This window comes from Mustela putorius, unplaced genomic scaffold (genome assembly GCF_011764305.1).
Source record: "Mustela putorius furo isolate JIRA1106 unplaced genomic scaffold, ASM1176430v1.1 tig00000551_pilon_pilon_pilon, whole genome shotgun sequence".
Taxonomy (NCBI): Eukaryota; Metazoa; Chordata; class Mammalia; order Carnivora; family Mustelidae; genus Mustela; species Mustela putorius.
The window spans coordinates 9,898,187-9,916,441 of record NW_025421412.1 but is presented as its reverse complement, the minus strand read 5'-3'; the positions used below and the strand labels follow the sequence as shown (position 1 = coordinate 9,916,441).

General features: G+C 42.2%; 1 protein-coding gene across 1 annotated transcript in view; it reads left to right on the top strand.

The window, feature by feature from the left end:
- Positions 1 to 632: 632 nt before the first annotated feature.
- The window catches only part of ITGBL1 (integrin subunit beta like 1), a 213,252-nt gene continuing 195,629 nt past the window's right edge, over positions 633 to 18,255 (top strand). The window contains exons 1-2 of the mRNA XM_045081345.1: positions 633 to 869; positions 1,798 to 2,015. Coding sequence (XP_044937280.1) covers positions 772 to 869; positions 1,798 to 2,015 — 316 coding nt within the window. The 5' untranslated portion in view covers positions 633 to 771. The remainder of the gene's footprint in view (positions 870 to 1,797; positions 2,016 to 18,255) is intronic.

The following is an 18,255-nucleotide window of genomic DNA, read 5'->3' as shown; positions in this document are numbered from 1 at the left end:
AAAACAGAGAATAAAAAGTACAAGAAAAAAGTTGCATTTGTTCATTGCGCTTCCCCTGCCACAACTCATACCCCAAGTAGTACACCTTCTTAAAAAGCCTCTGGGGGCAGGGAGGTCTGGAGAGGTGGCTGGGTTCTGGACACTGGGGAGGGTATGTGCTATGGTGAGTGCTAGGAAGTGTGTAAGCCTGACGATTCACAGACCTGTAGCCCTGGGGCGAATAATACATTATATGTTAATAGAAATAATTAATAAAATAAGCCTCTGAGGAAAGTAATTCCCCTACCCGAGCGCTCATGCTGATATTGTCACCAGCGGCTCCCTTCCCCGTGATATCTAGTGGACGACTTCATCTGTCTCTTTAATATCAATCAGCCCAAATAGTCCCTTGTCAAATATTTTTCTGGGGCCTGCACTTGAAGAAAGACGATTTTCCCAAATCCGTGAACAGGACATTTTTTTTTTTTTTAATGTCAAAATAAACCATCTGCTTGTACAACTGTTTCTAATTACTTCCCTGCCTAGACTCCGCACTTGAGGGTTTGGTACCAGCACCCCGCCCAGAGCGGTGCCGCTGCCCAAATCCTCGCCAGCAGCTCATCAAGGCGCTCCGGGCTCCCTGTAGAGGCCCGACCTGCACGCGGTGGTGTCTGCGTGTCCGTCTGCAGGCGGCCTGCGGGGGGCACCTCTCCCTGCCGCGCCCGCCCCCCTCCCCACCGGGAGTCCCACCCAGCAGGAGCCCAGCTCGCCCGCGCGGCCCGGGAGCTCAGCATGTGTCCCGCAGCCTTCAGCAACTTCTTGCTGCTCGCGTGCTCCCTTCTCTTCGCGGGGCTGTCAGCAGTTCCCCAGAGCTTCTCGCCGTCTCTGAGGTAAGTTTGGTTTGTTATTCTTTGGGAGGAACCTGCCCTGCTTTGCGTGGCGGGGCTCAAGTTTGCAGGATGGCTGCCCCGAGCCAAGAGCAGTTCGAAAGTTGGACCCGGGATAAACTGTTTCCAACCTGTTCCTGTTCCTTTCCGTGGGTGTTATTTCGTGTCTGTCCTTTTATTTTATTTTATTTTTTTGTCCTTTTCCTTTGGAAAAATACCGTGTGTAAATATAAAAATATATTTATACGTGTAAGATATATAAATATATTTCCTCCTATTTTACTACCTACCAGGAGAAACTACTGCTCCCAGACTAAGGCAATCCCCTGTGTACCCGGGTGTGCTCATACCTTATAAAGCAGAATTGTTTCACAGGGTCTGTATTAAATTACTGTGTTGCATTGTGAAAGAGACTTTGAGATGCATAATGATAGCCAAACTTTTTAAAGTATAGTTTAAAACACTGCTTAATGCAACTTAAAAAAAATATGCCCTAGGCTAGCATAACCTGTATAGATCTTCCTACACATTCACCTCTTCTTGTCAGAAAACGGCTGCCCTCGGTCAGCAGCTGGCAACGGGACTTTTTTAGAGTACTGAAAAGTCAGCCAAATGTCATCCTTTGCATTCATTTGCATCTAATCTAAATATGTATATAAGATTTAGTAGTAAGACACCAAGAGGCAGGGGCGGATCTCCTCTGTCCACCTGGAAGGCGGCCCTATTCCTAGGGGTGCATTTTGGGTGCTGGTCATTTCTCTTGCGGTGACCCATGGGTGGCCCCAGAGAAAGGTGGGACCTCAAACTTCCTTCCTGTGAAGTTGAGCGTCGCCCCACGAGTGGGCACTGGGGGGGAAACAGGCGCTCAGAGTCGAGGGGGGGCCGTGTCTGCTCCTGACCGTGGCCCCGCTGTGGTTTGCCGCCCTTGCAGGAGCGGGACGGGGGCCGCTTGCAGGCTGACCCGGGCGGAGTCGGAGCGCCGCTGCCGGGCGCCCGGGCAGCCCCCAGGGGGCGCTCTGTGCCACGGCCGCGGCCGGTGCGACTGCGGGGTCTGCATTTGCCACGTGACGGAGCCCGGCGTGTACTTCGGGCCCCTGTGCGAGTGCCACGACTGGGTGTGCGAGACCTACGACGGGAGCACCTGCGCAGGTAAGGGGCAGCCGGTGCACCGCGGGCGCGGGGGGCGCACTCTCCGCGGGGGCTTCTGCCCCTTCCCGGGGAGAGCCCCCGAGGGTCTTTGGAAAGTGACTTCGGGAAGTGACGACCCTCCCCCAGATCTTCCTAGCGCTCCTCCACATCATCCTAGCGCTCCTCCACTCTGGAATCACGTGTTGCAATACTTGTCTCGGGCCTGGCGTCCAAACTTCGGTGGAAATAATATTGTTAATATTCACTCACTTAATTACAACTCTCCCACAGATTAAACCTCCCACCTTCTTCACAGGGGGAGCCGGTCTGGGGGGCTCCTCTAGCGGGATCACGAATGTGAACCATATTCGCAGAACATAAGCTTGTATTTTCTTTTGACCAAGGAAAAGCCGGAGAATATTGTTTCCCCAAATTCCGGGGGGGGTGGGGTCAGGTTGTGTCTTTGAACTCTGATTTGCCTTCTTAGGCTTAGGATTCGGTTCACAGATAGAAGTGCATGTCAGAAAACGGTAACAGGGGAAAAAAACAAAAAACAAACAATTCAGACTTAGAAGTGATTGCTTTTGTATCGTTTTAGCGGCTTGGAATTTTTAGCTGTCGTGAAACTTGGTATTTTGGAAGGTTGGAGTAAACATACATTCATTTCTCTGGTACATTTTAAAGGATTGATTCAGGTTGTGATACTGGAATGGGTCCAGATATTTCTTGGTAGAAACACCCCTCGCCGGTACCAGTTTCACAGGAACGTGCCGCTTACCGGAGTCCGGAGCCTCGGTTGGGTCACTGGCAATGATCCAGGCGCTCCTTTGGTTAAAGGAGGAACGATGCATTCCGACCAGGGTTTGGCAAATTCGAAGGGGGAAAAAATCACAACTTATTTTACCCACAATGTCTGTAAGCTTGAGAGTCCAACACTAACAGGGGAAGGAGTTTGTAGCAAAATGGGCTTTTCTTGGCCCCTGGGCCCAGAGGTGTCTAGTGAGAATCTTTAATATGCACACTGCTTGGCAGTGCAAAGTGGTCATGTCAGTAATTTGGAAGGGCACCGGTGCTTCTCTGTGGTTTGTTTACCCTGTACAGGCTGGGGCTCAACCCTTCAAAAATATTGAAAATCCACAGCTCCTAATTTTAATGTTGTCTGTCCCCCAGGCTGCAGTGTTATTAAGGGCAGCCCTTTGGAATGAAAGCTAAGTATTGTCTAATATTTCATTCCAAATTTGACTGTTACCCAGCTTCTCTGGCTTGTACTGCCTCTGGCAAGGTCTCTTCAATATCATGAGTTCTGAATGCATTTTTTCAAGGCATTTTTTGAATTGTTCTTTCATTGGAAAGGTAAGAGGTAAGATGCAGTGTTCGGGTGGTGAAACTAGTTACAGGTGCCATCAGGTAAAATGTCCCTATTGAAGAAGTGTCTCCGGTTCCTTTCTGGAAAGTTCTGCAGAGAGAATGCTATGGCCTCTGGTGCCCATGGAAAGTGATTTATTGTTTACCCCTAACATCTGAGTCACTGCATTCTTTCCTCCTAGATACAAATGCAGCCCTGAGTCATGCATGGTTTTGTTTGCATATGTACACATTCCCGCGGAAGGCAAAATGCTTCTCTTTATTTCAAGGCTGAATGAAATAATTTTGTGCCTTTCCCATTCTCCGATTTGTGACTGATGCCCATGGAGGGCTGCTCCCCCGGGCCTCGTGCAGGACCTGCCCCTGCAAAAGCTCTGAGGACATTTGCCAGGCGGGTGAGATCTTCGCACACAGCATGCCATCGGGCTGCCTTGCCAACGTGCCAGCTTGTACCATGCTTCCAATGTGGCTTCTCCATTCCGTCTTCAGGAACAAGTTCCTCTGTTGCCGCTAGGAAGAGAGAAACATAGCAAGTTGTCTTTCATGTTTTTATGTGCACCTGTGCCTTTACCTCCATGGGGTTTTCTAGAAATAGAGTAGCTTTCGTAGACCTCCCCACCCCTTTGAGGAAAATAAAATCCTGTTCTGATAGGGTGGCCTAGAGTAGCTCATACCCTGGGGTCTGGGGGAGAATTTCCAGGAGTCACATCCCAGTCCCACCAAGTAACAGCTGTGTGAGCTTGGGCAATGACTTCAACTTTCTGAGCCTTGATGCCTTCATCTGTAAAATGGGAATAACAACAATACCTCCCTTACAGGATGGTTGTGAGCTCTGACACAAGTAAAACTCTTAGAATGGTGTTTTGCACAGAGTGCTCACTATGTATAAATATGTGTCTAAGCATATAACAATATTATATATAATATATATAACAGTGTTATATGTATTATATATGTATGTGTAATATATTATATTATCTTATCCAAAAGGTGAGCAGGGATGGATGGACAGATAGATGGGGAGACAGGTAGATAGAAAGCCTAGTTTTGTATTTATTGGACATTGGATGCCATGAGAGCAATTTAGTTTTCTTAATGTAGCCTGGGCCTGTTACTGATCCAAAGCTCAAAAGGTCAAGCAAGGATAGTCATTTTGGCCCAGCCTCAGAGCAGCTGTATTAGATACACTTTGAAAGTCATGTCCGCTGGGATTCTTACACTGTCAATCATAAGAAAGATGCTTTCGTTTAAGCCTAGTTGAAAGTGATTACATTTATATTAATGTATAACTAATGTATAATCTGGTGTCCACTTGTAAATGGCACATGAATCTTCCCTGGACTGCTAAAGGTCCAGCCCAGAGATTATTCCTGTGCGGGGGGAGGTCAGAGGAGAAGTAAACTAATTTGGGTGGACTATTTCTTCAAGAAGAGTAAAAGGTTTGGTTATATAAGAAGACTCTCAGCTAATATTTCAAGGCATCCCTGAATAACCCTTTGAACAGGTCTGATTAAACTTAAATGAAACATAGCGGTTTTTAAAAATCTTTTCTAATCTCTTTTGAAATATGTCACTTAGGAGTTTCAGTTTTAGAGACCAGGAAGAGCTAATTGAATCGAACTTAGCCAATACTTACGAGGTGCTGTCCATTTTACTAGACCCTCTCCTATTGACAGGGATAGAAAGATGAGGACATTATGACAACTTCCCATTGAATAGGGAGACGGAATACCAAATACCTGTATTGCAATGCAGATTATAATTTCTACAAACGTCTATGAGAGTTTCATTGAGCAGGAATAAAATACTGTGGCTAAAGTCCTTGAGAAAGTCCTTGAGTTCTAACCTTTGACATCAGTCTTTGTGCTCATGCATCTCTGGGGGCCCTTAGTCTTCCTACCATATCCATCTTTCTGTGCAGCGCAGGGATGTTCCAGTGTATGAATGGCAAGAGAGAGCCGTGCCAGCCCCTGTTAGTACCTGTCTCTTCTTACACCTCATCCAGGATGCAAGTATGGAGTCTTTTCCTTCCTTCCAGAGCTCATCTTCGTGGTCTAATTTCCCCGCCCCCAGTCTTTGCCACACCATTGTCGATAAAGAACTCCAGGCTTCTGGGCCGCTTCATAAAGAGTGACTGATTGCCCAGCAGTGCCTACTTTCAATGCTTGACATGATCACTTGCCAGCTTGGGCAAGGTACTCAAATTTTGCCACTCCTGTTCCTTATTTATGAAATGGGGGTTATAGTATTATCAATAGGATCAATAATTATGATAAAACACATGAGTGATTAGTGAGTCATTGAAGTTACATGCTTACTTATGTCAAAGCCTCTCTTCTACCCTAGCTTGATACTTGGTCCTAAAATATTAACTCCCAGAGAAATGGTTTTCTTTCCACATTATATCTTCCTCTGGGTTTAAGCCTATGTTCACCTTTCCTCCTTTGATTATCAGTGAGTTTTTGGTACTATCTCCCTGCAGACATCATGCCTCCTCCATAGTGTCGAGGCTGGAGAGCTTTTGGCTCTGGCCATCTCAAGCCTGAGACTCACTGGGTCATGTTCCAGCTTGCGGGATGTCTAAGATCCTGACCCCGTTTCTGTCTTCATCTCAGGAACTTGACTTTTGTGTTCTTGTCCCTGAAATCTTCATTCTGATTTAGGGTTCTAGAGTCATGCCCTAAATATTGTGTGAATGGTGTTTGAATCTGGTGTTTGAATCTGGCATTTTAGTTATTTTCTTTGCCGAAAACCCTAAGAATTCTGCACATTTGCAGAGGTTACACTCAGTGCCTAGCTCCTGCTGATTCTTGCCTCCCCCTCTAGATGTCTGTATTTCCTGGCTGTGCATCTCCTCCAGAGCTTTGTTCTCACATGATTTGATCCCAGGACCCACTTCTTCAACTTATAAAAATATGAAAAGCAGCTCAGTACAAAACAAAATCAAAACAGCTCACCTTCACAGAGTTTTTGAGTTCCGTAAGCATTACTGAATGTCCTGGAGACACCAGAGATGGGGTGGTTTAATCACAGATGTGTAAACAACATCATATTGAATAGTAATCATTCTGGTTCTTAAATCTCCCAGTTTTTTCAACCATGCCTCCTTCTTAGAGCTAAGGGTGGACATGTGATGGAATTCTGGCTTGAAGAGTTATAAGTGGAGGTGTTGTAGGGGAACTCAAAGGGAGCTGATTTTGCCCATTCACCCTCCTTCCTGCCTAGAATGGACCTCATGCCAATAGCCCATTTGGATCCAGAGATGAGCATGGCGGCCATCTATGGGGATGGCGGGAACCCTGGCTTTCGGGGAGGCCATGGAGCTGACACATCAGTCCTGGATTGCCTGTCTCTGGACAGTTTTTACACATAAAAATAATAAACTTTTGTTGAAGTCCCTGTCACCTGCTGTACTCGCTGTGGGTACTCCAGCAGTTTTGGTAAATTCTGTAAGACTTGGTTTGTTCATCTCTGTAATGGGATATAATGAACACTCTGGGGAGAGGTATTGCAGACTTTAAGTGAGAAAATACACATGAAGCATCTAATAAAATAGCCAGTCTGTCACTCCCAATGGGAGTTGTTAGTACCATTATTAACCTTGAGTCTCTAAGGGGATTATGCTAAGGCCAAAGGGAATACATCTTTGCTTTAAGTGTATTTACTAGTAATTGACTGACCAGTGATGGACATGTATTCCCTGTACCTGTTTCTATATGCAGCATATACTGCTTTTTTGCCTCGCTCTTTTTATGGGGGTATTATTTCTATGAGAAGATGTAATTTTTTAAAAATCTGGTGACCTGAAATGAAATTACCAGAGAACATACTGTTTATGTATTAAAATATTTTTAAACTATCCATTTTTTAAATCAGTATTAAAAATTTATTAAAACATCACACATGTCCGCTACAGAATCTCAAGCAACACATAAATGCATCGATAAAAGCCAGTACAGTGAGGTTAGATTTTACCCAGAAAAGAGATTCTACATCTGCACAAAGTCCGACATTAGGACGTGTACATGTGACCCTGACAAATCTGCAGATCCCAAGTTCATTACACCTCCTCTCAGTCTAGTACGGTAAATACTAGCAAATGAGTGTTTATTCCATGGCTGTTTCTGTGTTTACTCCATTTTTGGCTTTTGGCTGAATCGGAGAGGAGTCGTAGCCGGAGTGTTCTTTTGGGGCCCCTCAGCTCACTGGGGGACGCCCAGCAGGAGCATCCGCCCATGCAAGTGCAGTCTCTTTCACATTCCCTCTTCACCCCCACTTGGGACTCCCGCTCATTGAATGGAATGGCAGAATCTCTACACTATTTAAATGATTATTCTATCTTCCTTTATTGCCAAGTATTTTACCTTCAATGCCTAAGCACATGCAATTGAGTTCAGGTGAGTTAGATTTATGTGTGCATGAGTCCTCGTTCATCTGATCTTTAGCATAACCCCTGGAGTTAATCAATATTTAATGTGGGGCACGTACTTGGTTTTCCTATGGTTCTGTACATGCGTGTGTTGTAAACATGTGAACACACACCCTTCCTGGTCTGTTCTGTTTCTCTCCCTCTCTTGCCCCCCACCCCCTTAAGAATATATTGCAGCTCTCATTCTAGCTTAATAATATATAAAATTAAGAATTTTTATGGGTGTATGATGTCCTGTAGTAGGGATATCTTGCTTTATTAAATGATTTGCCTATTAGTAAATGTTCCAGTGGCTTCCATGCTTTGTTATTATTATTATTTTTTTTTAGATAGGAGGACTTTAAGCAGTATTTTCAGAATCCAATTTAAAATTGTGTACACGGATGTGCACACAGCTCTGTCTCTCCCTTGTTCTTGTATGGACATGTAGACATTTCCAGGAAGAGTGAGTTGGGTCCCCAGGCATGTGGGAGGGAGTCGTAGGCCAACAGAACTGTTAATAAAAGTGTCTTCATACGTTGCTGATCTTGGCGAAGGGAAACTTCAAATCAAGTGGAACTGGGAGATCTGAAGCCTTTGTCCTTAGGGAAATTTAGATTCCAAACCCGGTGAGGGATTCAAGGTCAAGAGACCCATCTGAGCAGGAGGAGAAACAGGGCACGGCAGAGACTGAGAATACCAAGGGGATTTACCGGGGCCTTTTTAGGCCTCCGCATGGGTAAATGCTCAGGCTCTTTCCCATTAGTTCTTAAATTGGTAAAGATAGAGAGCTGCACGGGGGTCGCAAATCTCATTTTCTTTGGAAAAGAGTGCTTTGTCTTTTCAACGATCACATTTCCTGGCAAATAAGAAACTATATTTTGTAATAGAACTCGTCCTTCTGTCTACTCTAAATCATCTTACTTAAGGCTGGGTAGAAGAATGATGGCTTCATAAAGGGAAAAGAAAAATAAGACCTTTAAAAGGATGCTCACTGGCTTGACCTCGCGCCCCTTCAGTCCCAACTTGGGCCATAAGACAGGTTTCTCTGCCAAGAGCCCTATCATCCTGATTGTATACAGTCACTAGTTCAAGCATCCAATTATTCCAAGTGAATAGCTACCCACTCTAGCTTTCTGTTTTACTGTTTAATCTGGATACTTCCTGGGGAAAGGCAGACCAAAAAACATTTTTTTTTTTTTAAGAGGTTAGTGAGTTTTGATACTGCTTAGAAACTTCTCTTATGGCAAGGCCTTAACTGTAAATCATGATTTAGTCAATGGGAGAGAGTAAGGAGCCAAAATCAGAAAATCAAAACATGGCAAATGTATTTCCTTATTGGCCATTACTGCTTTGTCAAAGCTATCATTTTCTGCTGTGCAAAATAGTTAGACAAAACCAGTTATTTTTCTAAACAAAATGACTTGGCCACTTAAGCCTTTTCTCTCCAAAATATAAAAGGCAAGTTACAGATTTTATTCTTCTCTCTCATTCTCTCTCTCTCTCTCTTTTTTTTTTTTTTTTTTTTTTTTTTTTTTTGCTTTCTTGGTCAACATCATTGGTTGTATAAACTCCAAGAGTCATCTTGACATGAAATAATTCATTTGTTTTAAGAAGGAAAATACTTGATTCTAGCTGTGTCCTGGATAGACTTCAATTGCCTGCTTGGAGGAATCTGAGTTTTAAAAATTAAAGCTGTGTTAGTAATACACAAGAATAATGGGAAAATATCTATGTCTGTTTGAGTATGCTTTGCTGGAAAATATTTTTGTACAGATGAATTCGCTCAATTCCCATACAGCTTTTAAGAGGTAGTCAAAATTGTTATTCTCCGGCTATCATATTAATGAACCCTGAGAGAAAATTACCCCCCCCCCCTCAAATCAGGAGGAGGCTTCTCCTCAAACATATTAAAGTTGTCCTGAAGCCACATATTTAGGGAAAATACTTGCATGAACTTGGAGTCCTGAGATAACATAATTTTGAAGGACCTCATTTTTATATTTAAAAATATATCTTCTGTTGGTTTTTTTCTTGGAAGAGTAGATTTTCATTCTCATTTCTACCTTATGCCTGGGATAATGCACCTAAAAGCTCCAATGCTGGGCAGAAGAACACTTTATTCATTTAATATCAAAAGAAGTCCAGGTAGCAGAAAGCATTGGGACTAACTCTCATACCAACAAAGAATATTTCTCTTAGCTGTAACTGATATTCTTAGAGGGATCACACTTACCATTAACTCTTATCAAAATAAGGGTTCTCCAGATTCAGCAAGGGGAGAAACTTTTCTGTAACCTTTGATTTTCCTGGTTTGTAAGAGTCTAAGAAAATGTAGATAGGAGAGTTGAATATATATGTTACTTTCATGGACATTGACTAGTGTTATTTTGGCTACCAAGAGTAAATCACATTTCGGGGCACTGAGGTGGCAAAATTCGTTGAGTGTCCTACTCTTGAGTTAGGCTCGAGTCATGAACTTAGGGTCATGGGATGGAGCCCGGTGTGGGGCTCTGCGCTTGGTTGGGAGTCTGCTTGAGATTCTCTCTCTCCCTCTCCTCCTGCCCCTCCCCCACTGTCCTGTGCCTGCTCTCTCTCAAATAAATCAATCTTAAAAAAAAAAGAATAAATCATGCTTGAGATGATCTTTTGCTCTTATAAAATTATTCATAATATGAAATCCAGACTTTCAAATAACATGCAATTTTTAGTATCTACATCTATCTATCTATCTATAACCTTTTTGAGAACAAACTAATGGCAATTAGCAGAAATGCACAGTGAGGGAAGACAGTGTCCATAGAAAAGTGAACTTTTTTTTTAAAAGATTTTACCCATTTATTTGACAAAGAGAGACACAGTGAGAAAGGGGACGCAAGCAGGGGGAGCAGTGGAGGGAGAAGCAGACTCCCCATTGAACAGGAACTCCGATGCGGGGCTCGATCCCAGGACCCTGGAATCTTGTCCTGAGCTTAAGACAGTTCCTTAAGGACTGAGCCACCCAAGCGCCCCAACAAGTGAACAGTTTTGACTGGATCACCGCGAGGGTGCCCTTTACTCTTCAGAGGTGCGTAAGTCACTCATCAATCTGCCTAGGAGTCTTGAAATTCTACTTCTGTATTTCATCCCTGCCAATGTGCTTCCTGTGGAATTTTAAGACTTAAGAGTGACAATGCACTGATCTGTTAATAAATAATGTAGTCTTGGGGCACCTGGGTGGCTCAGTGGGTTAAAGCCTCTGCCTTCCACTCATGTCGTGATTCCAGGGTCCTGGGATCGAGCCCCCCATTGGGCTCTCTGCTCAGCAGGAAGCCTGCTTTCTCCTCTCTCTCTCTCTGTTTGCTTCTCTGTCTACTTGTGATCTGTCTGTCAAATAAATAAATAAAAATCTTTAAAAAATAAAATAAATAGTTAAATCTTCTTGTTGGACAGACCCTTTGAGTATGATATAGTGTCCTTCCTCATCTATGGACATTGGGGAGGGTATGTGCTTTGGTGAGTGCTGTGAAGTGTGTAAACCTGGTGATTCACAGACCTGTACCCCTGGGGATAAAAATATATGTTTATAAAAAATTAAAAATTAAAAATTAAAAGTCCAAAAAAATAAATAAATAATGTAGTCTCTGGTGAAGTTAGTAATCTTTCCTTTGGGAAAGCTAAGTGAGCAGGTTTGGATAGGATGGAAACACACAGGCACACTGCTCTGGAAAGTGGCTGAAAATGGGAATTAGAAAGCAAAACAAATTGTTCTTTCTCCACCGTTGTTACTTACTGTGTGACCTTGCGTAAGTCACTTGGCTTCTCTGAGCTTCAGTTAAGTTAAATTCAATGAGCATTTATTAAACGTCTCCAGAAAGATGACTAGCAGAGGACAGGGCAGTGGTAGCTGGGAGAGAGGAGCCATCAGAGAGCAGTGGGTGCTGCATCCAGGGCCCTGAGTTTCAGGAAAGAGGTGGGAAGATTTTAATTTCAGACAGTTGACCGCTACAGAGAGATGTTGTATGACCTTCAGCTTGCCTTGGAAGCTTTACTATAATGAGAATTTTTACAACTCTCACTCTCATAAGTTATTATTTACTGAGTGTCCAATGCCTATGATACCTGCCTATACTGTAATATAGCCATTAACGTTCTGAAACGTAGACTTGGCATTTGTTAAATTCCCCACTATCAGTACATAGCCTATTAAAATACAATAAAAGAATATTTGTGCATATCTTGAAATATACCCCCAAAGTAAGTACCAAAAGCCATATCAAAGCTATAATCATCAAATCATAAACTACAGCAGTCTGTGCTTCCCTCTGTGTGGGACAGAACGAGTCAAACTAGAGAGAGAACCGAGTGTGAGTTACAAGAACCACATGAATCATGTGTATGGGGTTATATGGAGGAAATAATGATGGTTTGGAAAACAATTCCTTTCTAAAAGGTCAACATTATATGGGATGCACTTTAAAAAATGTCTGTTTTAGGGGCACCTGGTTGCTCAGTGGGTTTAGCCTCTGCCTTCAGCTCAGGTCATGATCCCGGGGTCCTGGGATCGAGCCCTGCATTGGGCTCTCTGCTCAGCAGGGAGCCTGCTTCCCCTGCTCTCTCTGCCTGCCTCTCTGCCTACTTGTGATCTCTCTGTTAAATAAATAAATAAGATCCTTTAAAAAAAAAGTCTGTTTAGTTGTAATGATGGATCTCATAGTGGTATTGTGGCATCGAGATAAGGTAATGATAACACAGCTACTATTTATTTAGGATTTGCTATATGCCCCTTGTGCTCGGTTCTCACAGTAAGCCTACTGGGTGGGTCGTCTTGCCATTCTAAAGACAAAAAGCTGAGGCTGAGAAAGATTAAATGGAAAGTTTAAGATCATATTGTCTGACACCATAAGGTGTGCCATCAGTCACTGTCATATTGACTTACAGCATTTAGCACAGTGCCACCAGGTAACAGATGCCCAAGCATATTTAAATTTCTTTCCTGCAATTTCTGATGAGTGTATGTGGTACTAATCCATAATAACCAGGTACTTTTTCCCCATGTGAAACTGTGAGAAGCAGAACAGCGAGAGGATTGAAGGAGAAGGACCCTCCAGGTTCAAAAATTGGCTCTGCCCCTTATGAACTACCTAATCTTGGGGAGTTAATAAACTTCCCCTTGCCTCTGTTTCTTCCTCTCCTAGTGTGACTTTGAGAGTAACGACTCAGGAAAATCCTGGTTTATTGAAATTGCTCATCAGCAGTACTCTTACTGTAATTGATCTTATTATCAGGCCGTTCCCATATCACTGTAATTACATGACACGCTCCTCAAGGGCGGCAGCAGATTTTCTCTAATATTGTCTCTTAAGACTTTATTGTTACTGCTGCAAGAATGCTGCATTACAAACTACCCTGATATTCAGTGGCTTACCAAAAAACACCAAAACCCACCTTTTTTTCTCCATTTTTGGTGTATGGTTCACAACTCAGCCGGGCAAGGCTTTATCCCAGGGTGTGGGCTGATCTCCATGTTACTCTTCTGCTCTTGGGGTATGCTTTTGTCGTGGTGGGTCTAGAGCACTAGAGGATAAGAGGAAATACTCGGTGATCTTGAGTCGCCTGCACATTGGGCCCACAAACTACTGGGCAGAGGAAGTGACATGGTCAAGCCCCGTACCTGTGCTCTGCCTTCTCCTGGACTCTGCAAGGTGTCATGGCGGGACAGGATTCAGCTGGTGGCAGCAATTACTCCATCAGCCACGAGATTTAACATAGGTATTCCGATGTTGCGGCTCCTCAGCGAAATTAGTTGATTGATGTGATTATAAATATCTGATATTTAAATTTAATTTGGAGGTAAATATGTTTCAGTTTTAAATGTAACCATATTAATTATACAGGAAATTATATTGATTTTTCTGAAGGGGTAAGAAAATTAAAAAGAGACGAGGAAAAATATAACCAGCAGCTAATCTCTAGTGAGGGAATTCATATGAATCTCATAAAAATGAACTCCCTAAATATAGACTTAATGTCCTGTGAGTCAAAGGGGAAGTGTTTCTTTCCACTGTACTTAACTATACCCAGTCTGTCATTTTATGACGTCTTTCCGCGGGTCTTTGCATAAATGCGTTCTCCAAATGCCATAAAACACAGTGGTTTTAGAAAACCCAGAATATTAATATATGTCACGAGGCAGGTTAATAGTTGTCTGTTTTTATATGCACACTTAGTAAGCCAGTTAACTACTTTTTGCTAAATTACTCGCGTTAATTTTCATACATTTTTCTACTTTGAAAGAATGTTTTATGCAGAATACTGTGTTTGGTTACTTGAATAAGCTATTCTTGGAATTTATCTTCTGAGAACTTCAAAAGAGCAGTGGAATCAGTCAACATATTTGGTATTATTCAGATTTCTGTTTTTCAGAGTTTAAACAACAGAATTCATTTATTGAAAGAAGAAAACAGAATGTGAACAGTTTTAGATTGTGTGAGCTGTCCCACAGCTATTGATTGGTTGGTCAACCATTGTAAACTGACATCGTTGTTAGGTAGATCATTAACTTAATGGAGAATGTATTTTCTAATGAGGAACTAGAGATCCTTTAGAGACTAATTTTTCATAAACTTTGATTCTGAAATTAAAAATATTTAGTTTTATTGGAAGTCCATATGAGTATAAATACCTTTGACAAAAATATGTGTGTAATTATTAGAAAGTGTGCCTGTATAAATTAGTCACTATCTTTAAGAGTTGAAACTCTGGGGGTGCCTGAGTGGCTGGGTTGGTTAAGCTTCTGACTCTTGACTTCAGCTCAGGTCATGAGCTCAAGGTCTTGAGATCAAGGTCATGAGATCAAGGCCCAGGTCCATCCAGCTCTACACTCAGTGTGGAGTCTGCTTGACATTCTCTCTCTACTTCTCCTGCTCCTCACCCCCTCAAACAAATAAATAAAATCCAAAAAAAAAAAAGAATTGAAGCTCTGAAAGTGGACTGCTTTCTAATATATAAAGATCCAAGAATTTATATGTTAAGATCTAAAACTGAAGATGTACATATTGGTGGTGTATGTGTATAATTATTATGTCATTTTTATGTTCAATTACCAGGTATTTGAGGCAATTACTATGAGTTAGATTCCCCTATAGTAGGGGCTATAAAGATGAAAAGTTATGAGTCTTTTTTCTTAGGAAATGGAATGGTGGGTTTGAAATTTAGCAGAAAGCAGTATTAAAGAGGTGCAAAGTGGCATGCATAGGAGGAGTCCAAGCTGTTTTGAAAATAAGGAAGAGGTGACCTAGTGGGTGTGGGAGGATTGGCATTGGCTAGAGAGAGGAAATCAGCAAAATCGGAAGGTGGATGTCATGGACGCTAGTCGTGCTCACTTAGGTCAATGGGTGCTTATAGAAGAGTCATCCGGGAAGATTCTGCAGAGATAGTTAGGAGCAGCTCATAGGGAGCCTGTCAATACCAAAGGAAAAAAAAATGACTATGGACAGGTAATGGCCTTGGCATGTAATGGTGAGCAGACATTGGCTTTTCTAGGTGGACATATCAGGGGCATTGGTCTTAGGATCAATGAGCAGACAGAAGTCTTTAAGTGGACAGAACAATGAGAAAGCTATTTTAATAACCAATGGTGAAACCTAAGAATATTCTGAGTTATGGTGGTGACCCTGGAAAGAAAGACCCAAAGGAGGGAGGAGACCCGGTAGACGGTATGACGGATATGATGGAATTGGCAGGTATCGAGGGTGGAACTGGGGAGGTAGGGGCAGGACCTATTGGGTAAATGTAAACTGTTGTGGTCATACTGGTTTCCAAATATTCCAAGTCCTGCAACTTCCCTCCCCACCTCCCCAGAGACCCTTGGGCCTCTTTCTCATTGGAAATGAAAGGGTTAAGTCTCTGCTTCCGAGTGAACTCCTGTCCTGCTCTGGTGTTCAGCACTGATACTTTTTGCTCATTCCTGGTTAAATACTTCAAATATCTGCCACCTGGGAGAGTAGTAGGGGCTCTGTCAGGGCCATCCATAGGAAATTGAGAAGACAGTATTTTTTTGAGGGCAAAATGGGCAGGAACAACTATTTGTAAAACAGCCATCTGAAGGTGTCCACTGGTGGCCAAAAAAGCTACATGAACTCCGAAAGATGGCAGTTTATCACATAATAAAAGGGAGCTAAGATCCAGAAGACCAGAAATTTAATGACTCCTGCCCAAATTTGCTACATTCAAATAAGTTTCTAGTTACTTAAATACAGTATTTTTATTTTGGGGTGTCTAGAACACTTTGACTCCTTAGACATAGGTAAGCATCTCTCATCAGGATTGCAAAAGATGAATGAGAAATGAAATTATGGGTTGTATGTAAAACAAACACTAGATGCAACTTGTATGTGTAGGGTTTTTATTGTCTCCAAAGTAAAATCAGATCTATCTTGGTAATTATATTTATTTGTAAATTTAATTTCATCAAAATAAAATTCCACCTGAAAATACCAGAAACTTTCTGTTATTCAGAAAAGAAATCTAAGTATTAGTTTTTGTGTACCTCCAATATTTGATTACAAAATGCTATGAAATTTCATTGTAGCATAGAATAAAGTAGATAAAACTTAGATTATGAGATGTATGTTATTCTAAGAATTGCCTCGTGAGTTGCCTTCATATGTGTCTAATGTCTAAACTCTAATGGAGTGATTCAGGCTTATTTAGGGGGCAGATGTCTTCCAAATACTCATAGGAGTATCAGGTAGGACATCTTTTTGGGGCTCAAGTAATAGAAAACTCAACCCACACATGCTTTGCCAGCCCACTTAAATGAAATTCTTAGGACAGTGTTTCTTAGTGTGTTCTTGTTCTTGTTCTTCTTTAATGATTTTATTTGTGTATTTAAGAGAGAGAGAGAGAGAGTGAGAGAGCATGAGCTGGGGGAGGGGCAGAGGGAGAAGCAAAACCCCATTGAACAGAGAGCCTGATGTGGGGCTCAATCCCAGGACCCTGGGATCATGACCTGAGCCAGAGGCAGATGCTTAACTGACTGAGCCACCCAGGTGCCCCTCAAATTATGTTCTTGAGCCAGCATCAACTGAGAGCTTGTTAGAAATGCAGGTTCTGAGTGTCTTCCCACGACGCACACCCTTCCCAGTTTACTGCATCAGAAACTCACTGTGGGGCTCAAGCCATCTCTCTGCATTAACAAGCCCTCTAGGTTGTTTTGATACATGAGAAACAGTCGTCTAGAACTTAATCTGTCTTTGGGTGCAACTCAATTTAGGGCTCCAAGGGTACCACCAGGATCTGCTTATGGGCTCTGTCTCCCCTGGGTTAGCCCCATTTCCAGGCTTCCCATGAAGACAGCTTTAGCTGTCTATCGTCACAATGTCCTGTCCAGTAGGTAAGAGAAATGATTTCACCTTGAACTGAGTCTATGATACGGGATAGAAATCTGGAGGCTAACTACATGGGCCAATATAGATGATATATATTTTTTTCATATTTCTCTAAAAAGAGATAGAGGGAGAGGCATGTGATTGCCAAGAAGACCAAAAAAAAACAACAAAAAAAACAAAGAGCTGGGAGGACACATTGGAGAAAAGCAGATTAGGTGACCGGGGTAATAAAGACTATCTGAGGAATGAGAGATAATGGTAAATAGCACAACAGGGTTTTAATATTTTAAAAATCTAGACCCCTTGCAGCTTTAAAATTTCATAAGCTATTTAATATCATGTTTAATATTATAAAATAATAGTTATGTTGGCAATCATTCATGCTAATTGCTATTCTTTCCTGGGTATGTTACGATTCATTTATTGAAGCAATGCACGTTTAACATTGTAAGGGACATAAGCACATTTCCAGAGTTCCACGTTTTACTTAGGTTCATTTTAACACAGAATGGTCATTTTGTAGATTTCAAATGTCACTTTTTTAAAAAATGCTTTCTAAATTGCATCAACCAAACGGGGAAGAATATTTTTAAAAATTTATAACAGCAATGGCCACGTTGCCAAACTGTGGAAAGAACCAAGATGCCCTTCAACAGACAAATGGATAAGGAAGATGTGGTCCATATACACTATGGAGTATGATGCCTCCATCAGAAAGGATGAATACCCAACTTTTGTAGCAACATGGGCGGGACTGGAAGAGATTATGCTGAGTGAAATCAGTCAAGCAGAGAGAGTCAGTTATCATATGGTTTCACTTATTTGTGGAGTATAACAAATAGCATGGAGGACATGGGGAGTTAGAGAGGAGAAGGGAGTTGGGGGAAATTGGAAGGGGAGGTGAACCATGAGAGACTATGGACTCTGAAAAACAATCTGAAGGTTTTGAAGGGGCGGGGGGTGGGAGGTAGGGGGAACCAGGTGGTGGGTATTATAGAGGGCACGGATTGCATGGAGCTCTGGGTGTGGTACAAAATCAATGAATACTGTTATGCTGAAAAAAAATAAATAAATTTTAAAAAACTGAGGAAAAAATATATAAAGAACTACCAAAATA